The sequence below is a fragment of the Ammodytes marinus genome, assembly GCF_949987685.1.
Source record: "Ammodytes marinus genome assembly, chromosome: 17".
NCBI lineage: Eukaryota > Metazoa > Chordata > Actinopteri > Uranoscopiformes > Ammodytidae > Ammodytes > Ammodytes marinus.
Genome location: NC_137221.1, coordinates 17,711,030 through 17,734,872, shown reverse-complemented (window position 1 = coordinate 17,734,872; position 23,843 = coordinate 17,711,030). Strand labels below are relative to the sequence as shown.

At 43.3% G+C, this 23,843-nt stretch overlaps 1 protein-coding gene across 1 annotated transcript; it reads right to left on the bottom strand.

The window, feature by feature from the left end:
• Positions 1–473: 473 nt before the first annotated feature.
• hibadha (3-hydroxyisobutyrate dehydrogenase a) lies at positions 474–23,511 on the bottom strand. The gene is made up of 8 exons (XM_080046032.1): positions 23,394–23,511; positions 21,078–21,238; positions 20,841–20,950; positions 20,605–20,726; positions 8,400–8,533; positions 7,636–7,712; positions 2,784–2,940; positions 474–1,973 (listed from the first exon to the last, which is right to left on the bottom strand). The coding sequence occupies exons 1-8, from the start codon at positions 23,461–23,463 to the stop codon at positions 1,815–1,817; spliced, it is 990 nt and encodes a 329-aa protein (XP_079902158.1). The 5' UTR covers positions 23,464–23,511; the 3' UTR covers positions 474–1,814.
• Positions 23,512–23,843: the final 332 nt, after the last annotated feature.

Here is a 23,843-nt window from a genome sequence, read left to right as displayed (position 1 = left end):
AAACATTTAAATACAGTAGGGTACTAATTCATGACTGGCAAAGTTGTCAGTTTGTCCCCTGAAAAAGCTCATTGAAGATATTGCTATGAAATGTTGTACAGACATTGAAGTTCCCAAGAGGATGAACCATACTGAGTTTGTGCCCTTCCATAGTTTTCCTCTAGTGCCAGGGTTTTATAAGACTGACTTTGTTTGGTTTTCATTTTTCTCAGAGGATAGATGATCATGAATTTCATGACCCTGACTTTTCTTCAAGCATCACACACAGGTTTCAAGCTGGTTCAACCCTGCTGCCTTTAACTGAACTAATGTCATTGTAAGTCAAATTAATTATGTCATTTAACATTTTTAAATTTTATGATATGAGGTCGTCTGACACTGGTGTTCCTGGTGCCACCATAATGAATTATACTTTGAATGATTAGGTGCTACATCTTCAGCAATATACTGTACAAAACCAGACCAACAAAGAATACACATAACATATTTTATTTTAGTCTACAGTGTGACTGAAGATCTGATTCACAGAGCAAAGACAAACCGTAGACGCTATTCATGGATTTACTAGAAAAAAAAGTGACAGTCCATTTAGGGATTCCTCTTCAATACTACACAAGAATATGAAATATACATTATGTACATTTGCTCAGAGCAGGGAGGAACCGTTCCCCGCTTACACTTTACACAGATGTCGTACAAGCTCAGAGAGAGAGACAGATAGAGAGAGGAGAAATAGGTGAGGATAGACTTTAAAGTAAAAAAGGGAAGAGAGAAATTGCTTGACAGTGAGAACATTTTGAGGTGAACTGTATAAAATCTGAACAGTGTTGGTCACGAAATAATACTCCAGCGGCTCAATATGTAGACAGCACACAAGAGAGGTAAGTTCTGTAGAGAGATTCTGTAACCGTATCAAAATGGCCCGGCACATCGCTCTGCGATGCACACAGTGCAAAAATAACCCGAAATATATCACAGCATTTAAACAAGCAGAACTGGTAGATCCAGTGAGTGGTGACGTAAAATGGTGTTAAAAGTACCACAGAAATAAAACTATTGTAATAGTGTATTCACAAAGTACAAAATATACTAAATGATTGAAGATTGCTGGCAGGATGACTGAATGACACCACCTTCCTGCCAATAACGGACAAATGTAACAAAACAAATATACTTTGAGGCCACAGTGTGGCCTGGTTTGGTTACCTTCCATGTAGTGCTATAAATATGGGATTTTGTTTTCCAGTAGAAAAATGGTAACCTAGACTCTGCACTCTCTTGGACTGTCTCTTCAATTAAGTACTGCTTAACTGTAGCTTGTGGTGTTCCTTATGATACTCTTCCATTTAACAGGCAAAAAGCGCAAACCCGACAAAAGCATAATTTTATACTTTTTAACAATCATGCAGTTATTACTTATCAATCATCCTGAAACCTGCAGCGCCTCATCCTACCTCTCATTTACCCCACTGGCCCCTTAGCCCAGACGGGGAAGAGAGCTGCTTTGTCTCTAGATACTGATCTAAGGTCAGTTTTAGCATTTCCCCCATGCAAAGGGAGAGCCATGAATTGAAAAAAAAAATGAATCAGCTAATGCAACGATGGGACATATGTCGACATACAGTATGTTAATTGGACTGCAGATCTGTGCCTGAGGGCAAGGCCTTAGTCTCTCCTGAGCAAAGTGGGATAAGGGGCACTGTGTGTGTGTGTGTGTGTGTGTGTGTGTGTGTGTGTGTGTGTGTGTGTGTGTGTGTGTGTGTGTACGTATAGTAAAATCGCAGTCAACTGTGGCCCCCCTCCCCTCCCTCTATTCACTGGCCTTCCTCCTCGCGTAGGAATTGGAAGACGGATGAGAAGTCCTTGTTAGCGTAGCCGCGGGAACACATGACTCGAAAGATCTGGTGGGCGAGGGAACCCAGTGGGATGGGTGTCTTAGTGTTTGTAGCCGTGTTTTGAGCCAAACCTAGATCCTAGAGACAGAAATAAAGAGACAGCCGAGCGTTAGACAAGAGAACTAACAGTAACGTCTTTTTGCATATGTAACAGCTGATATAAGTGACTGGAAGAATAAGAGTGTATCCTAAATCCATCACATTACTTAGAATTGTGTGTGTGACAGAACTACCCAGGTAATATATACAGAGAGAGAGCACACATTGCAAGTGTATTAATAGACACCCAGATGGACTAAATAACACAGACTGACCCATACAGAAGAGCGGATGAACTGACAGTTAAATGAAGTGGCACACAATAAGTCACAGATGGAATAGTGAAGTGGAAAGCAGAGACAAAAGAGCAGTTAGAAGTGAGACAAAGCAAATTACTGGGAAGAGAAAAAGAGAAAGACGAGAAAAAGAGATATTCGAATATTGGAAATCCAAAATTCGAATATATTGGATATTGGAATTAGTAATAGCTGAAATGATTATACGATTAGCAGGAAATGGAAGTGGCAACCCTTCTGATGAATAATTAACCAGTAAAGTAATTTATTCTGGGAAAATACCAAACTGGAGGATTGGCTGATATTCCCCTCTTTTTTTCTCTTTGTGAACATCTTTTGAATTTTTGGATGGACCAAACAAGCAAATAAAGGTCATTTATTTTTTGACATTTTATAGACTAAATAGACAATCAGTTAAGCAAAACAAATAAATCAATAAATCAAGAGATTAATAGATAATGATAACATATTATATAATTATTAGTAACATCCCTCACAAGAGTCACAAGGGATAGTGAAGGAGGTATAAAAAAGACAAGGGAGCAGGTTGTACCTTGGCCATTAGTGTGGTTCCAAAGCCGCCCTGGTAGTTGTTGCCGGAGGGGACCCCCTCCATGACTCCGGGGACTGGATTGTATGCGTCGCTGGACCAGCAACGACCTGAGGACATGTTGAGGATCTGTGCCAGCAGCTTGGGGTCCAGACCCAGTCTGAGGGGACAAGAAGAAGACAGGGGTCAGTCCCTCTTTTCAGACTTGGTGACAGAGAAATACATGGGTCAAACATTGGTGTACAACTGTAAAACATTGGGTAGATGAACACTGACACATTCTCTGGTTGAGACCGGAATCTCTCTTTATACCCTAGCTGTTCTGGTTTGAAGCATTAGTGCGCGCATGCGTGCGTGCGTGTGTGTGTGTGTGTGTGTGTGTGTGTGTGTGTGTGTGTGTGTGTGTGTGTGTGTGTAGAGACAGTGTGGTAGTAGTAATAAGGAAACGGGACAGACAGGAGAGCCGATTATGGAATATGGAATTAATTCTCAAAACAGCACAAAAAAAAGAGGAACATGGAAAAAGATGGGTGTGGGGCAGCTGCTGGTGATTGTAGTGACCCCCGTTGAACCTTATGCTAGGCCGTGACCATTCCTCAGTGTTAATGGCTGAAGGCTTTGTAATGCTGGCTAATGCAGTATTGATGTTTACCAGCACATCTATCCTTCATCATCCCTCTTTCATGAAAAAAAAAGAAAGTGGAGAAGGAGGAGGAGGAGAAGTGGTTAAGCAGCACAGGGGAGCCATAAACCTCTCTTGTCACGTACAGAGAGGTACGCTCTTTCTACTTGTGCTGCCCCATTTTGCAGCAACCCACTTTCATATGCAAGAGCGCAAATCTCCGGGCTTTGATAAGTAGAGGCAAAAAGCAAATGAGACAAAGAGAGCACAGGCAGACGAACGGAAGCAGGGAGCGAAACAAAGTGCCTGCCATTACGGCGGAGAGAGGGTGTAACTGAAGCGTCTGTGTCGCCTCGTTCCATTCGCCTGTGTAGTGCAGCTTTTTGCATATTAACGCTTTAAAAGGCCAGTGTAAAGCTGACCACATCAAGCCCTGGCTGCCTCACTTCACTGTTACTTACAGGCCTGTAACTCTACTCTGCTCTCAATATGACTATTAAACCATCATAGGTCCTTAAGGCCAGCAGCCTCCCTCCCTCCCTCCCTCCCTTCCACCTGGCTCTCATTCCGCCATTACTACCGCAGTTTTTATTAGCCGTCTACTAACTAATTAAGAATGGGAATTACATTCATACACTCTCTCTCCGTGTCTCGCCCTCCTCCCTTACCCTTCGTCTCCCTAGTGTCCGCTTAGCTTCTCTCGTGTGTGTGTTTTTTTTAACAAACTGTTTTGGAAATGTGGCATAAGTGACGCTGCGTGCAAGCATGTGTTAGTGTGTGTGTGTGTAAACATGTGTTTTAGCTTGCAGTTTTTTTATTTGATGGCAGTCTCTCCGATGACGGCTTTTTTAGCTTATGTCTGTGAGCGTCCCCTTCACCACCATGCTCCTGTTCTTATGAGCATCCACCCCTTCTCCTCTTCCTCCCCCTCATCTTCCCTGCTGACACCTCCCTGTCTGAGGACTCTGGGGGACATATGTTTGACATCGCGCACACAAACCCCCCATCCTTCCGCGCGCACACACAAACACACACACACAAGCAGGCAGCCCCTCCCTACGTTCTGGGTCAGCAGCTGAAAAGGTTACTGGCTGAGCTACAATAAAGCGCGGCCGAGCGCGCAGATCGTTTGTTATAGCGACCAGAGACGCTGACGGGGAGCTGTTGTCCTCTGTTAACGATAAATCAATGAAGTTCCCCTCCTGCTCCTATCACACACACACATATACACACACACAAACACCCACTCACGAACACACGGCCGCGGTTATTAGCTGACGCAGTGGTGTTGTTCCTCGCCTGCGGTAATTTGCGTGGAGAAGAGGACATGTCACGCTATAACAAGATTGACATGGATAAACACACCAAGAAGCAAAACGAACGTGTTGCTGTGTGCCGACGGCGCTTGCAGCTTAAAGCTATGCTATAGTGAGAGAAGGAGGAGAAGGAAATCAAGAGGGAGGCTGTTTGTGCGTTTATGTGCCAGGGAGCTCTAGCAGGTGGAGTTCATTTGCAGCGCTGATATTAACCGTCTGTTTTATTGCGATTAGCTTCTCATCCTCGTCTGCTGCCACAGGAGAGGAATCGCGGCCTGTTCCCCCATTTATTATTACATTAAAGAGCTAACGAGCACATAGACACACACACACAAGCGTTTACTATACCATTTATGGAGGCAACAAGCGCGTTTATCACCCAACTTTAATCTTCACCGGAACATATGCTCACAATTCATTTAAGGGGGAGTTATGTGAGTGTGTGTTCGTGTGTTGTGGAAAACCTATTTCTGTCCCCTCAACACAAAGGGTTGTGTGTTGTTATACCCTTTGATTCGCCTGTTGTTCTAACCATAAAACAAGTAAAGGAGCAAATATGTGCCTTTGCTACTTGTGCTTCAATGACAGTGACTGCATGCCATGTATGCATGACTGCGCGCAGGTACACATATCCCCTTCCTGGGCCAGTAGTCTCTCTCTCTCCTCTTCTTCTTCTCCTTTCATCCTTATGTGCATCATTAAAATCACTGCTGCTCACTCTCTCCATCTCTTTTTCTCTCTCTCTCTCTCTCTCTCTGCAGCTTCTTGTTCCCCTCTTACACTGACTGGTTGGCTGCATGCAGAAAATAGATGAAGGGATTAAAAGTAAAGAATAAAAATGAGGAGGTAAAGCAAATAGGGAGGGGGTAGAAAAGCCAAAAGAGAAGAGAAGAAAAGACGGCAGAAAGGCAGAGTGTGTGTGCATGGGTTTGGGAGTGTGTATGTGTGTGCGTGTTCATAATTGTCATGCGTGGCCATTCCTCGCACTAAGAGAACGTCACGCTCTGTTGGAGACGGCCCGAGCTTCCATCTGAGATCAACAAATTAGCTCCACGAACAGAGCAATGTGTGTGTTTGTGTGTCTGCCTGCATGTACAGAGGAGGAGAAACACACACACACACACACACGCGCACACTTGAAGAAAGGGCAGCTCTATCAGGCCCAAGTCTAGCAAGATAAAATGTTATTGCCGCTTTCCTGTAAATTGGCTGTGAGCGCTCACTCTGCTTTGTGTCGGACTGTGTCGTGTGTGTGTGTGTGTGTGTGTGTGTGTGTGTGTGTGTGTGTGTGTGTGTGTGTGTGTGTGTGTGTGTGTATACGCCTAAGAGTGCGTCCTCTCTGCATAAGAGACTGGGCCGCAATGCAGCATGGGAGATTTACGGGTGTGGGCTCTCACTAAACGATGACAGTCTTTGTCAAAACCTATAACAAAGCCCCAGAGATTGGCTGGTAAAAGAGGAGGGGGGGAATACACACCCTCCCACACACACACACACCCTCCCACACACACACATACACACACACACACTATAAAAAGGCGGTTTTGCAAACATAGAAAAATTATTCACAGTTAAAGTGAAGGTATATGGTGGTTAGTGTTATGATGGCATTTTTTGAATAGATGTACATTATGTGTCATAATATACACAGTGAGTAGAAGTTTGGTGGAAAACTGCTGTCTTCAGTGTCTGTGGATGTAAATCTGTGTCTCAAAGTGTGTGTGTGTGTGTGTGTGTGTGTGTGTGTGTGTGTGTGTGTGTGTGTGTGTGTGTGTGTGTGTGTGTGTGTGTGTGTGTGTGTGTGTGTGTGTGTGCATCAGAGACAGTGTGGCAATGTGTAAATCTGTGTTGCTTCCTTAATGCCTCCATATTTCAGGGGCCTAGTGGGGGGATTTATGTTCGACTGCTCATGCCAATTTTCCTCCTCTGTCTCAGCACAGATAAATCAGCTCCACTAACACAGCTGCACTATGAGAAGAGCAATTGGTGTGCATGCATCTCTCTCTCTCTCTCTCTCACACACACACACACACACACACACACACACATATAAACACACACACACACACACACACACGGTTGGACACACCTTTTAAGTCACAAAATGGTCTGTTTTGACTATGTATACATAAAGTAGATAATACACTCAGGCTTCTTTAAGGTAAGTCCATTCATAAGTTACTGTTACTGATATGTAGGCCTACTGTGGAAAACCTTATCCTGTAGTTGCAATTTTCCAAAAAGAGAAGGTAGATTTCCATAAGGGATCTTTAGCATAATGAGACTTGGATGCTAAGTTACTCGTTTCACAACATTTTCACATATTTGAATCCTTAGATGAGCCGAAAAATGACAGGTCATATCGAACTCGTCTTGGTTTTAACTCTGACGACTTCATATCCCACCATCCTCAGCCTCCTATCCAAAAGAGGCTTTGTACCAGAGCTAGGCATGATGAATGATGGGATTCCTAGGCGGTGTTCAGTGACAGGCTTGTGGCAGGATACTGGTGAGAGCTCAATCAGCAGATGTAAATCAGAGTCTGTGGCTCCACCCCCTCATCCATCTCTCTCCAGCAGAGGCGGTTTGGACTCTGGGCTGGGCTGACCCCTTTGCACTTCAATAAACTACACACACACACAAACACACATTTCCAAACCTGTGCTAAAGTACTAAATTATCGCCACAGTCACAGCAATATCACTGCAATATTAATCCTTATATGGTAAAGTCAGATATACATCGTCTTTTAATAGCTCACTTACACGTTTCCTCCTCTGTCAGAATTTCTGTCTGTGCTCTACCACTACTTAACTGCAACATGAGCTTTGCCCATGTAAATCCACTGCTTCATCCTTGCTTTCCCCTTCAGGATAACAGGTAGCATGCAGCTTAGTGAGGAATAGGCTGACAGTACCTGATGCCAAGGTTCATGGTCTCTGCGGTCCCAATCATCCCGATGGCCAGGAGCATGTTGTTGCAGATCTTAGCTGCCTGGAGAGGGGATTTACCAGGAAGCAGAAAAAAATGGCAATTTAACTGTGTGTATATGAAGAGGTTTGCAATATAAAAAAGGAAATACATCTAAAAAGGTCCATCCGACATTTTCATAATAATACATTTATCCGGGTTTGGAAAGGACTCCCTACAAATGTCTTTAACAGGGACATTTTACATGGGCTTCCCTAGATTAGTGAGAGAAAGAGAAATCTTTATTTTGTGTGATTGATTGATTGATTTTTCTAAATATAATACAGTTTAATATTAAGAATGCTTAGGACAAATTGTTCCATTATGTTAAAAGAAAGATAGTCTGTTGTTATTTGATACAAATCTAAACTATGAACATTTTGTCTCGGGAAAAACAATTACAGTTTAGTGTTTCTCTGGATGTTTTTTTTTTTTAATATAATGTAATTGTGTGCGTAAGAGTTAGCGTAGAGAGTGTCAGTTAGTGTGGGAATATACAGAATATGACCATGTGATTTACATTTTGTGTATGTGAGCAAAGATGCAGCTTAAACAGAAGGAAGGCATACCCTGTGTGTGTGTGTGTGTGTGTGTGTGTGTGTGTGTGTGTGTGTGTGTGTGTGTGTGTGTGTGTGTGTGTGTGTGTGTGTGTGTGTGTGTGTGTGTGTGCGTGTGTGTGTGTGTGATGTTTTTGCACGTGTGGGTCTTCACCTGTCCGGAGCCAACCTGCCCACAGTAGACCACATTTGCTCCCATGCAGGTGAGCAGCTCCTGCGCTGCGTTGTATTCCTCCTCCACTCCGCCCACCATGAAAGTCAGTTTGGCCAAGCTGGCTGCCCCGACACCTAGACACACAACACAACACATGGTCAAACACAGGGTTAGGTTAAACACATACTGTACTCAATAGTACACACATGCAACATATTAGGGGTGGGAATCTCTTGGCACCTCACGATTCGATTCCGAGGTCAACGATTCGATTCAAAATCGATTCTCAATGCATCTCGATGCAATTTTTTTTTACGTACATACCTATGTGTGATTTTCAAAAAATATATTTATATACACATCTGAGTTTGCTACTCAGAGTTTGCTAATCACTTCCTACTTTTGTGATGATCATTAAAGGCAATCAACAGATGACTTACCTTCTCTAATATTGTATTAGAGAAAAAGCTTTTCTTGTCACAAATATGACTTTCTATGACCAGTGCAATAATCAATGCAGCTTGCATTTCAACACAATATGGAAGTATGTAAAAACTAAACCGATTCAGTTTTATTTTCTTTCTACTCTTGTAAATCATGTTTCTATAGATTTCTATTCTATTATTTTCTATGTCATTTCATCACATTGTGTAAAAAGTATGGCTTGGAATTCAGCTCTCATACAAAATCGTAAACAGACACAAAGCCAGTGCAGGTCATATGGGTTTGCTGCTCTCTGCCCTTTTATCGCCACATTTAACAACTTGCACTTGTGTGGTGTGCATGCGCAGTGGCGCAGGAAATACTATTATTAAATACTAGTAAAAAAAATTAAAATTAAAAAAACTATTTTATTTATTTTAATAAATCGATTATTAACTTTTATGAATCGATTCGGAATCGTTCGAGAGAGAGAATCGCGATTAATCGGAAAATCGATTATTTTTCCCACCCCTACAACATATCGATCCCTAGTCTCCAAAATAGTGTAACCCAGACCTGAAATCGCAACACATTGAAAATGCTATACAGATTAAAATAGTGAGTTAAATTGAACAAACCTCACTTTATAAAAGTGCAGAGGAATCACACTGTAACCGAGTCACAAGTAAACGGGTGTATCCAGCAAAAAATAAATGGATTTCCCACACAAAAGAACATAATATATCAACCACTTGACTGTTTCAGCACTACCAACTGTGTCTAAAAGGTCAACTGTGTACTTTTCACTGTGTGTGTGTGTGTGTGTGTGTGTGTTTGCTCATAGACAGGCGTGTTAAGTAGTGGTGCACCAGAGGGACAGAGGCATCTTTAAAAGCCGATTGTTGCCATCATCCGCTGCGCAACCCTCTTGGGAGCCCTTGCCTTTTGTCCTGTCACCCTTACTTTCTCTGTCTCCCTCTCTCTCTCTCTCACACTCACACACACACACAAACACAAGCACACCAACACACACACACACACACACACACACCAACAGCTGTGCCTGAGGCCGTCCCCCCTCATGGGGGTATCAGTGACAGGCGTGAGGGGTAATTAACTTTACACTTTATCATGTTCAATTAGGCGTCCCTCCCCATGCCCGATGGCTTAAGGAGCGTGCCATGTTGTAGGAGGCAACCTTACCCCCCCCCCCACCCTCTCCACAGGGTCCTTAATGCAGAAATAACCTCTTTCACAGTGGGTTGGACCCAGCCGGCCTGAGTTTTTTCTTCAATGGCAGTGTCCCTAAACAGGGTTCATTGAATAGCCCCAAACATTAAAGATGGAGTCAGCAATTTTAGAGAATGCTTGTTGTCAAAATCCCCCTGTTAAAATCAGGGAATATCTCCTCACGATCAAAAATATGTCCGTACTGTATGTCGGTGGGAAAGAAATGCAGTGTTAAGACACAGCCTAGGCTCTGTAAACGGGAAAGTTTCTAGCTACTTTGGGCCCCTTTGTTTACATACCAGTTTACAGAGCCTAGGATGTGTATTAACACCAGCACAGTACAGACAGGTAGTGGATCATGAGGAGATATTCACTGATTTTAACAAAAAGTAATGATTTTAACAATCGCCGACTCCACCTTTAACACAATGAAATCGGATCTTCACACATGGGAAAACAAAACATAAGGCTGATCTCACACAGAAAGCTATGTGTGTGCTAAGCTAATAGAACTGTTAAAGTTAAAAGGCATGCAAAGTGACATCTCAGTTCTCCGAAAGAAGGAAAGAAAGAGAGAGAAGGGGAGGGGAGGGAAAGCGAGTGAGTTCAAATCTCTCTTTAGGGTGTCGTCTAGTTCTAATGAAAGGCCTCTTAATAGTGAAAGCCTAATAATGTCGGTGTTAATAATTAAAAGGAGGACAAAACAGCTGAGAGCACATTATCAGACTCCACCGCAGAGGAGAGGAGAGGAGGGGAGGGGAGAAGAGAGGAGAGACTTACTGTATATTTCTATGACTCATAAACATAAATATACATCTCTTTTACCCCTCCCCCTCCTTTAATTGGCTGTGCTGCTGTCAAGTGTATGATGATGCCACCACACTGTATGGGTGTGTGTGTGTGTGTGTGTGTGTGTGTGTGTGTGTGTGTGTGTGTGTGTGTGTGTGTGTGTGTGTGTGTGTGTGTGTGTGTGTGTGTGTGTGTGTGTGTGTGTGAGTGTGTGTGTGTGTGTGTGTGTGTCAGTGGTGAGCTGTCAGCAGGTCATTAGGGCCACATAATGAAGCCCAAAGCCCACGCTGAGGCAGCTGCCTATGGACCACGGCAAACACACGCTTAGCATAAGGCCGCCACACACACCAATCATACACACATATGGTCCACAGACCACATGGACATGATAGATTTAGTTACTTTTGTGTTACTTAATGTTGCCTTTAAAAAATCCTACTTATGCTTGACTTTGAGTCAAGTTCAACATAGCGTTTTTATTTAGTGTCAAAGCTCAGGGATGATTGACATGGTATTGAACTCTTTTGTCCAAATAGCATCAGTTAGGTATCACACACCTATGTACTGTATCATTTCCAGTGCTGAAAAGTCATGGAACGTTTCTTGACGATGCAATGGCATATAATAAATATATATTTTTGAGAAAAAAGAATAGATAAATAATAAAAACTAAAGAAGAGTTTGCTTTAATCAACGGGGGTTGTAAAAGTTTTAACTTTTTTACATTTCATTTACTGGGTTTCAAGCTCCAGGCAGAACTTCTCTCTCACAGGAAAAAATACACACACACACACACACACACACACACACACACACACACACACACACACACACACACACACACACACACACACACACACACACACACACACACACACACACACACACACACACACACACACACACACACACACACACACACACACACACACACACACACACACACACACAGAAAGAGCAGTGTGACAACTGTGCTGGTTCATTAGTGGAGATCACTGTTCGCGGACGACTAAAGAGGAGATTATTGATAACACAGTCAACGTGCTGATCAATATATCTCACTAAGGAGAGAAAGAAGGAGAGCAAGACAGAAGAGAAGGAGAGGGAGAAGTGCGAGGGAGAGAGAGAAGTAGAGAGAGAGTTGAAGAGACAACAGCAGGGAAGGAAAACGATCTTTCCCTTCCTACCTCCCAGCATCCCTCCCAACTCTCCCTCCCTCAAATTAACTAATCACCCATAATAAGCCCTTATGATCTGTAGTGGATTTCTATAGGCAGTGACACCCGGATGATGGAAGATCCTTGCTGGTGGAAGAATAACACATCATTAGCATAACAATGTGTGTGTGTGTGTGTGTGTGTGTGTGTGTGTGTGTGTGTGCTATCAGTGAGTCTCTTCATTGTGCATCGGCAAGAGCGCATTTGTGTTTAAGTGTGTGACGTGTTATTTTATGATAGTGTCTACATAGTGTGTACGCTTCTTCCCTGTGCGTGTGTGTTTTTTGTGTGTGTGTGTGTGTGTATGTGTGCGCGTGTGTGTGTGTGTGCGCGTGTGTGTGTGTCTGTGTGTGTCTGTGTGTGTGAGGGGGACATCCCGTTCTCGGACCGGTCCTGTCAGAGACGGATTAAAGTGGAATCCTAATGAGGCTTCCTGAGCGCCGGGTCCGCCGGCTCATCCATCCCAGCGGGAGTGACAGTCTTGGATCGTTAGCACTGCACAACTACACAACGCCCCCTAGGGGGGGAGACAAGGGGTTTGTGTGTGTGTGTCTGCATTTGTCTGAGTGTCTGTGTGTGTGAAGGAGTAAGGGGTGGGGGGCACCTAAAATAGAAGATACAGGGCAGAGAAGAGGGGACGGAAAAACGGAAAAACTATACTGATAAGTATCAAATGCAACATCATATAGTACTTAATACATTGAGCATGATAAAAGTATGCCACAGAGCTAAAAAAAACATCTCGTCACTTCCTTTAGGGAATAAAATATAGCATCCAAATAAAGACAAAAATGCTAGTGTCTAGCAGGCCACCCTTTCTTGGGAAATAATTCCCTCGGGAAAGAACCACCTCTCTCTTCGGTCACTCTCTCATCCAGCTCCCGGGGACATAGTTCTGGTTAGCTGAGTAGTGGGCGCCAACCTCCTCATACCCAGCAGCACTAATATTATCAGAGCACGTTGAAGCTGGCTGAACTATTAATGAGCTACTCTGTGGCCAATACTGTGTAGAGTGCAAGGGATTAGGAGGAGGAGAGAAGAATGAAAGTGGCTCCTACAGTGTGTTGTATGAGCCTGTGCGAGTTAGGTTCCATTCAATTACCGACACATAACAGACATCTCCTTTGTCTCATCTCTTCCATAAACACAAGGTTCAAGTTAATATGCAGGCTCAATCAAGCACTATTAGGGCAGATTCTTAACAGCAGGCTGTGACGACAGGCGTTAACCGAGAACATGAGAGGGTGAAGACTGCTCGTGTGAAGGCAAAGGAAGATCAGAGAAACAACTTTGGTTTGGCCTGTTTGTAGTGAACACCAACTTCATTAGCACTTCTTTCATTTCACACAACAGAATCAACCAAAGCAATTCATGACAACGTTATAACCTTTTAAACTGGGGCTCCTTTTGAAGTGGTGTGTGTGTGTGCTACAAAGTAAGCGAGAATGTTTGTGTACATGCAGTATCTGTGTGTTCCTGTCTGTGTGTGTGTCTGTGTGTGTGTGTGTGTGTGTGTGTGTGTGTGTGCGCGCGCACCAGGGACAGGTGCAGATCCCAGAGCGGGCCACCAATAAGACGTCAGTGAGAGCTTCTGAGGCTGTGTCTCAGAGTTACGAGCCGCATGTAAACCAGTAGGCACTTTTTATTGGCGGTGGGTTTAAATTAAACTACATTTGTGAATATGAGGCTACACGAACAACACACACAGGCGCAGATACACACACACACACACACACACACACACACACACACACACACACACACACACACACACACACACACACACACACACACACACACACACACACACACACACACACACACACACACACACACACACACACACACACACACACACACACACACACACACACACACACACACACACACACACACACACACACACACACACACACACACACACACACACACACGGGATGTTCCCAGAGTTTGGGGTAATGAATGACGCATTTGACAACACGCCACAACCCTGCTTTTCTGTTTCTTCCGCCCAGAGAGTAAACAGAAAAACACACCAAAACAACACCTATAATATCATTAGAGCTCCTCCAAACACCCCATTTCCTAAACATTTTAGTGAAACAGCTTTTACTTCAAGAACACCAGGAGAGACTAAGGGATACGCCAGATTTCATGTCACACCTTCGAGTCCAAATGTAGTTAGCTTAAACAGACTTTGGCTTTGGCAAACATACTACATTGTTTGCTACTAGGCTTCTAACTATATGCACATGTAACGTTAAAGTTTTGGAGGGGCTGCAGTCGTCTATAATTCAGACCTAGAAGAGCCTTCACACATGATAAGAGTGTAACACAGCTTTGAGTGGATGAGAGATGGCTTGCCTGCAGTGGAAGCCAGTGATGGTAGGATGTTTACAGGCCAACAACGCAGCCTCATGTGGTCCACTATTATAATTACACCCCAGGCCCCGATCTTTTTTTTCTCAAACAAATTAAAAAGCCAAACAGGCCCAGTAAAGCGCACAACGGATATCGAAGTAAATCCAAACGGTACAAGGGTGTGCGTTAAACCAAAATCTCTCACACACGTAAAAAAAACTCAAACAAACAGAAAATCAGCCCTCTCAACAGTTTAGCTGCCAACTTTGCTAATGCTTGTGTGTTAGGTTAAGAAACGGCTCTTTATCGACGCGGTTTAAGAAGGTTGGCGTCATGAGAACTGACTTTTGCTTACGAATGCTCCATGAGAACCTCGAGGGAGTATAGGCGACGAGAGAAAAAATAAATAAAAAAATCCGGCAAGCTTTAACTCAGTTTAGAGCGTCAACATAGTTGTTTGTATATAAAATGTTACTACAGCCCTAAGGGTTTAGTTTGCAATGCCTGTCCATTGACCACCAGGCCAGCCCTTATCATCATCATCATCATCATCATCACCATCATCATCATCATCAGTAACTGCCTTATTCTGCAGGGGAGAGGCTGGTCAATGGTTGGTGACACAGGCTAGAGAGAGCAAAATAGATTCCACAATCAATCCTTTCCCTGGCCCAATGAGACTCATCCAGGATGGAAGCAAGTTAATAATGATCCCCAATTAGGCTGTTAGCAGGCAGGCACAAATTCAGACCGACAGACACACACACACACACACACAAACACCCACACCGCATTAGCATGAACACACTCTCAAACTGTCCTTCATATAGACAGGACGCTGATTCACTTTGAGTGCGAGTGACATGCGGAGTGACGTTTGGGCAACATTTGACGGACATGAGACTTTTTGTATGACTCATTAACCAGCTGACTATTTGTCGGCACCTCCCGACACCAAACACACACACACACACACACAGCAGATGACATAGGGGCAGGGATGTGAGGGCCAGTCCCCAGCTGCTGTGGGTTCTACTTCCATCTGGAGCATAAGCTAGGGCCCCCCCCAGTCTCTATCCCTCCATCATCATCACCATACCCGGTCGCTTTACCGTCCTACAGCCCCCCCACCACACACACACACACACCCTCTATGTCACCAGATCCCGTCAGTGAGAGGCTTGTTATGCTAATCTTGTCTTTGGACCGCTGACACTCTCTAGTAGTGGTGAGCCATCATCATGACAGACTGCGACAGAACCACCCCCTGCCTATACAAACTGATTCCTTAACTCAGTACTGGAGAATCATTGCTAACCTTCACTAAGCTTGCCCAGACTCATCTTCTCAATTAATCCCATTCTCAGACCGGATTAGGTTGGCCCGAGTGCTCCCTTGTTCCTTCCTCTGACTGAAAGTACCATTGGCAAGGTTTAAAAATAAAAATAAACGTCCAATATATTTTAATTCCACCACTTTATTTGAGTGTGAGTTTCTCAATCAAATGTATGCTCTAAATGGTGCTCTCCATAATTCCCACAATGGAATGAAAAAGTATCTGTGGTATGTTCACTATGTTTTGCTAAAGATAAAAGGGCAGTGCAGGCCCAAAATGTCCCAAAATCTAAATGTACCACTTCCCAAAGTAAAAAGAAAACAACAATGTTTTTTATGTATAGAAGAGTGAATGAATGAGTGAAAAGCTGGGGTCGTGGTTCAGTCATTGTGACAAGGGAAACAAAAAGGACAGGACAGGACTCGGTTAATACTAGAGCTGCCACGATCTGGTGATTAATCAAGTTGATAGACAGGAAATTAATAGCCAATTATTTTGATAATTGATTCATTGTTAAAAGTATTCTTTCCACCATGCTCCAGCTGCTCAAATATGAGAATGTAGCTGCTTTTCCTCATCTTCTGTTATTATGTACTCCTGCATAGCTTTGGGTTCTGAGTTCCTCCAGACAGAGAATGCTCTGGAATGATAATTAATGTCTGATGTAGTGTTGCCACAAAAAGTCAAATTGCCCTGTTGTGTTCATGAAGGATCTGCAAAAACGTGAATATTTTTTTATTTCTCCTAGTTTAGTGCATATCTGCACTGGAGACTTTCAGTTTCAGCATCAAACTTGTCTTAGTCACATACTGGACCACAATTGGCTATCAAACTATATCTGATTATAACCACGTCTTAAAATTGTAAGTTTAAGGTGAGCATTTTTTCTATTTCTGCACATGAAAACGACAACAATCCATTGAGTAGCAGAAATAATAAATTTTTGAGTGTGGAGGAATTGTAAGCACCAGAGTTCATGCTTGATCTAAGAAATCATAGTTTTGATAGTGCCTTTCGCACCGCCGCAAAATCGGAGCCGGTTCCGGGCTAGTTCGGAGCTAGAGCCAGTGTTTTGGTTTCACAACGCCAGAGAACCGGCTCCGGCCTGTAAAAAACGGTTCAACTCCAACCCCAGGATTGCGCTGGGCTTGAGGTAAGAACTGCCTGCGCCAGCGGCCGGGGGAGGGATTATCCTGACCAACCAGACCAACTCAAACCTCATGCCCGCCATATTTAAAAACACCACTACTACGAGACGTAAACATAACATAATTACCGAAAGTAGCGATCAAATTGACCGGCGAAAATACGCTGTATGGGTCCTGTTTGCAAAGTGAGAGCCAACACGTGTAAAAATAAGACGTATTTGCTGCTGTTGTTGTGCTTAAAGCTAGCGGTAGCTTTAGCGTTAGCCACAAGAGCAGCGGCGTCGGGCGACGTACGCACACGTGTACAGTGACGTCATGACGTTGCTCTCTTGCCGGCTCCATGGCTGGCTCTAATCGTTGTGAAACCAACCGGTTCATAACTGGGATAAGGCTGTAACCAGTTTTGAACTGGCCCCAGCACCAGCCCGGAACTGGCTCATGGTTCTTTTTGGTGTGAAAGGCCTATGTGATATGGTTGGGAGCTCCAGAAAAAAGATTGTCTGGGCAAACTGCCATTTCCAACTCAAAAAGGTTTGGGCAACCAATGAACTAAAAAACTAATAATGACTTTCTGAATTAATCTTAAGTCTGACTGTATATGTTCAGTGTAAGTCATCAAAAGGAGGATCTTTGTTGAAGAAGCCCCAGATAACTGTGGGCCTGGGGGAAGAAATACAGCCTGTATCAGTCGGCAAAAGGAGTGGATTGGCAGCGTTGACTGACAAACCAAACTGGTGCCAGCGTTGGCTTCAACAAGCTCCTACAGGCTGCAGGATGACGTTCGAACTGTCGGCAAATGACACACTGCAACAATCAAGCTTCAGTTTATGTGGTATGGATGGATATGATTAGAGTGGTGTCGAGACTCAAACTAAATAGGTAGTTAGCTGGGAATTATAAGACCTCGCAAACAAGCAACATTAGCCCCAAGTGTTCATGGTCCCTGCAACAGCTATAGGCTCCTCGTCACTTTCATTTGCACCGATAGCCGACTTTTCCCAGCACTGAAGCACAATGAAAGGTTTTTTAGTGGCCTTTTTAAAGCCATCGTCCGTTAGCAATGTGGCAGCCCACCATGGGCACAGAGACACAAACACAGGCATTCTGGGTAATTATACTGCTAACGACCCTGCCGCTTGTTTGCCAGACCTCCTATTTTTGCCATGGCAGTGCCAACACCCTGGGCCTGTGACATCAGCTTGTTTTGTTGTGGGTCAACTTTGCATGCGGACGCTTTTAATGACGCCAGACAGTGGTAGGAGTGTGTGTGTGTATGTGTGTGTAAGCAAATGTGAGCATGCCAAAAGAACTAGTGTCTGGGTTAATATAAGTCTATGCAAGAAAGTGTTTGCAAAGAGATTACAACTCTTTATGGATACGTGTATATAAATGTGCGTGTGTGTGTGTGTGTGTGTGTGTGTGTGTGTGTGTGTGTGTGTGTGTGTGTGTTTATCCGGACACAGCTGGGTCTTGTAGGGAAAAGACCAAGACACCGGTCAATGTGCGAGAATGGAAGACAGCAAGATGCCAATGAGAAAACAAGTGAAACTTTTCTTTTGATTGCTCTTTTTTGGAGGGTTATGACTTTGCCTTTCAGATCCCACGGTTGGCTGCCAAACCTCTAGTGACGCACACAGCTTTTACACAAACACACACACATTTCTGCATAAAATACACCACCTCACACACCACATACAAACGAAAGGATTCAGTTTATATCAAAAGGAAAATCTAAATTAAAAATAAGAAACAAATGCAGAAACCACAAAAAGAACAGTCTGCTGTGTCTACAGAAGTTTGAGACTGTGAGATCACAGAAAGTCTATGTGCGAGTGTATTGTTAACCCCCATTTTGACCTTTAAGTCAATTCCAAGTGTATCCAAAAGATATAATAAATTAGATTTATAAAACGTTATATAAATATAATGACATATTATTGATGGCAGAACAGCTGTTTTCTTTTTTCCAATTTAAATGAAGTATTTCACCTTAATCATTGACTGTGTTATTTGTAGATGTATAGTTTTAAAACAAGAACTATTAAGTGTACTATTGGTTATAATAGGCTGAGCGGACTTCACAATCTCATACTTTTCTCTCCTGCACACACATACAAAAAAGTACATGAGTATGTATGACAAAGCCCTATTTGGGTAGGGTGCCATCTCCTGGTTGGAACCGAGCATGTAACTCCATATCCTACCCAGGGAAGTGAAGTTGGGGGAGGGGGGGGGGGGGGGGGGTCACAGGTCCCTGCTATTACCCAGGAAGTCACTGCGCGCTTAAACCCCCTTTTTAAAATGTGTGTGTTTCCACAGGTTTAGCCTGGCTTATCAAGGTCACACCATCACCACCGACTGTCATTCCTCAGCTCAGAGCGGGGCAAAATGTCTCTGTGTGTGCATTTGAGGGCTGCCACTAACCAACCATCAATCAATCAGATGATTTTGTTTTTCATTGTTTTGTCTATAACATGTCAGGAAATACTGACCAGTTGACCCTCACAATTTCTCTATACGTAACATCTTCAAATGCCTTTGTTTTGTCCAACCAACAGTTCAAAGAAGAGAGGAAAAAAGTCTGTCTGCAGAGCTAGCCGCAGAGGCCAGGGGTAGCAGGTAAATCATTGGTCATCTCAGGCTAGTAAAAAGGGCTTAGTTAAAAGACAGGAGAGGAAGAACCTTCACAGAGGACTGCACACGCAAACGGCGCACTGTCTATAGTATGTAAACAGTGTGTGTGTTAAGAGAGAGCTGCGGGCTTAGGGCTCTGATCTGGCTGACTGAAGTCGGCCTGTTCTCCAGACGCCAGCTGGTAAACACGCCAGTGTGGGACAAGTCTGTGTTTGTATGGGAGAGGGCGGGAGCAACAGTGTGCATTGTCCATGAATTAAAGGTTGTGCAGTAAAACTCAAATAGGAGTACGAGCTGAGCTAGAAAGTCAGATGTGCAAGAGTGTCCCGGTGTAGCATATACCTTAACCGCGGCGCATACCTGAATGAAAAGAATTGTGTGTATGAGTGAAAGAGAGAGGAAGACAGAGAGACGGACAGTTTTACTGCGATGTCTCTCCTTCATGTCTTATCTCCCCCTCCTCTCCTCTCATGCACTCCATGTGAGGGCAGCCTCTCTCCTCTTTATGACTCTTTATCTGACATGAAAGGCACTTACATGGGATACCCGCCATTATGGCTCCATCAACATGAAAAAAGCTCTGACACGGGATTCTCCAGCGCGGCTCAGCCCATTAAGGACGACTGGCGATCCTGTGCTCTGTCAAGAGGCCGTCACATGCAGACAGCACCGACATAATGAGGACCTAAAACCTTAACCTTGCCTTTAAGATCCCTGGTCAAAAGCAGCAATAAAACCTCAAGAGGGCACCTACTGCCCTGCTCAGTAATTACAACCCATGTCTGAGCACTTACCCAAAAGGTCCCATAGTTTAGATATACAAAAGAGTGTAAGACAGTTCCCAAGTAAGGGGTCATAAGCCTAACACTATGATTTTGCTATTCTTATATGCAAACCGGCAGTCTGATTCTGCTTTTGATACTGCCACCTATACTCACATTCCCTAACAACTGGGAATGGTCTTAAAGAGAGAAATAAAGCCTGTGATAACATTTTCCAAAATGTATTGCACTATAAAACGCAGCCACTGACTGCGAGATTAAAATGTTTGCTTGGTGAGACATTACCTCCTGACACCGGAGCATCCATGAACACAGCACCCATCTTCTCTGCAGCGAGGGCCATTTCCTTTGAGACGGCGGGGTCGATGGTGGAGGAGTCAATCAACAGCGTTCCCTTCTTCACTTTCCTAAAGGATGTAACAATACCAATAATAACACTTAATGTACATTACATTCAGTGGGTTTGTATGAAGGTCCCAAACGTCCCAAACAGAACCAGTGTTGGTTCAAGTTTTGCTTACTTGAGGATGCCATTTGGACCTGTGTAGACTTCTAGGACATTGGGACTGGAGGGTAGCATTGTGATGATGCGGTCCGCCTTCTCCGCCACATCTGCTGGAGTGTCTACTACCTGAGTGTTGAAGTATTGCACGACGTCATTAAAAACAAAAAAATTAACAACTTCAAGCATGTCAAACTTTACATGTTGTATTCTATTAAATGTCCATGTGTGATGCATTTTGCCCGATGAGTGTTACCTGGGCACCGATGTCCATCAGCTCCTTGCAAGACTCGGGGAAGACATCAGTGGCAATGACGGGATATCCGTTTTTTAACAGGTTTCTGGCCATGGGAGTGCCCATGTTTCCCAGACCAATAAACCCCACTGGTGTTTTTGAGGCCATTGATCGCGATGACACTGAAGGAGGATAAACAAAGAAGCCATTACAGTTGCGAGACAAAGCGTGAGGCATTTTGTTTAGCTGAAGTCCAGCTATAGAAACACATTACAATCCTCAATATCTTGATCATCATTTCAGACGATATAGACAAAATGTGTGCAGTCACATGAGTAGCTTATCTGTGATAATATTATTTTTACTAAAGACTATGCAGAGGATTAGTTTGATCATTTTTTCCCCAATTACAGGCAAGATTACTTTGTAGCAGAGGTATTAAACGTGCTTTACATCAAATGCAGGCAAGATTACTTTTCCACTGAGTAGAGCTCTTTTATATACAGTCTATGGTAACGAGGAAACGACAGAGCGAGTCTTAATGCTGTAACTTTCAACCAGCTCTTGGGCACTGTCTGGCCAGGCTATTAAACACTGCTGGCTCAGTCAAGGTCCAGCCAGATTAACAGATACTAAACAGAGTAAAGCAGCAACCAGACTACAACAGCAGGATTAGGCCTGGAGAGAGTGAAGGCCTTGACCTTAAAATTCAGCTAACCCGTCAATGCTATTTTCATTATTTCTGGGATTATACTTTTCCCAGAACCTTCAAGAATTCAACAGTGGTCTTATTTAGGTGTTGCTTCCTTTGCAAGGATACGATTGGAGTTAATGGCACACCATGACTATGATGATTATCTGATGTATTACATAAAAATAACAACTAAACAGATGCGTCCTCCAGACAGACATATTAGAATTAGAAATTAGCCATTTATCTATATTGCACATTGTAGTCCATAGTTTGTCATGTCACTGATTTTATTTACCCCTTAAATGAGTTTAAGGGGTAAATAATATCCTTTTAAAATATGCAACAACTAAAAAGTGTATTGAGTTGAACTGTACATTCTTATTATAATGGTGAAATACACTAGCAAATTAACTGTTTCATTTAGCAGTCTCACATATTATCAATTTCTCAGGGGCTCCTTATATTTTTAAATCCACCTATGGATTTTCTGCATGTTAGACTGCTTTCGCTGCTTATACACATCAAGTGTCAACCAAAACAACCTGTGTTTTTTAATTTGTTGTTTTTACATATTCTCTGAATAATAGATTAATTTATTATTTATCATTACAGGAGTGATTCTACCTTTGGTTGTAATACAAGCGTAAATACCACAGATAAATTAACTTTCATTCTAATTTTTGGAAGCTTAAGACTACTGGAGGAATTAAGCAAGGTAACATGTCTGATACTTGGCGTTTATCAGTTCATCAACTATCAAACAAATATAAATATTGTTGATGCAACAGTAACATAACACTTAACATGTTCCCACAAGCAAGGCAACCCATTTGAAGCAGTTGTTGTCATTACTTTACAGTGGACTTTGAAACCAGCTGTACAGGACAGGGGCAAGAACATGACTGCTTTGTAAATGTAAGGGGGGCACTGTAAAGGGGGCCTTTAGAGGAAGGACCTTCACAGAAATGATTACTGTAGCCAACAACAACAACTGACTATTACGAAACCAAAGATCTACATGCAGAGTCAGGCCCAGTGTAACTATTATGTCAAAAGCCCCTGAATCTCGAGTAGCAAATTGATTTAGTTATCATTCTAATCAAAAAACAATCAGTGCAGCAGATTTAGAGAACGTAGTTGTGGTTTGTAATGTAGGATGGACAGGTTGGAATAAGGTAAAAAGGGTGGGAGTTTTGGCTGTGAAGCCATCAAAGGCTAATCTATAAAGGTGTGCAATGTCTAGACAAGCTGTTGGAATAGCAACACCTAAAGCAGGCTGATATAAACTCCAGTATGTTTGAAGCATAGCCGACAACAGGTCTATAGCATTGTCATGTAAAATTAGCTGTTGCTGGCCGTAGCTTCACATTTCATTAGGCTCGAGTTCATTAAGCACATTGTCCTAACATACTGCATGAGTGAACCGCACAGAGCAGGTGGGTGGTCAGCTCAGGGACATTGTGTCCAGGCCGAAACACTTAATTAGCACGGGGCGGTTAGTTCTCATGTACTTTCTTCAGATGAGGGCTAGCATGCTAGCTAACAGGCTGGAGCAGGGGGGGTGTCCCGCTCAACATGCATTCAGTACACGGAAGGGGAACACACAGGCAGAAGGAAACTGACAAGACGGGCGAATACGTTACCGAAAGCAAGGTCGACATGCTTGTTCCACCTTAACAATAAATTTCGCGACCCTCTAAACAACGCAGCCATGCTTCTTTCCCCTTGACCTCGGTGTTCAGTGACAGCTGTCAAGGCAGGGAAGCTACACAGAACTGTTATGATTGAATGTGATTTCAGCCAATCGCAGGTCTCGGCGAGTTTCCACAGCCAATGGGAACAAGGCAAAGGTGGGACATCCTGTGCTTTTACTTACTGCCCTTTAGCTGCTTCTATGAGTACAGCACTCTTTTAAAGACCGTCTATGGTACAGTATCTACTTCAAATGAAGAACACAATATCGAAATATTAAATAGGGTTAAAATGAGTCTTATAGTATATTTTGGTTTGCAATAATAGGAACATTAGAAAATGTAGACTATACGCAGCTATTCTGCTGATTTATTTTTAAGTCAGAAGTGTTACAAATATAT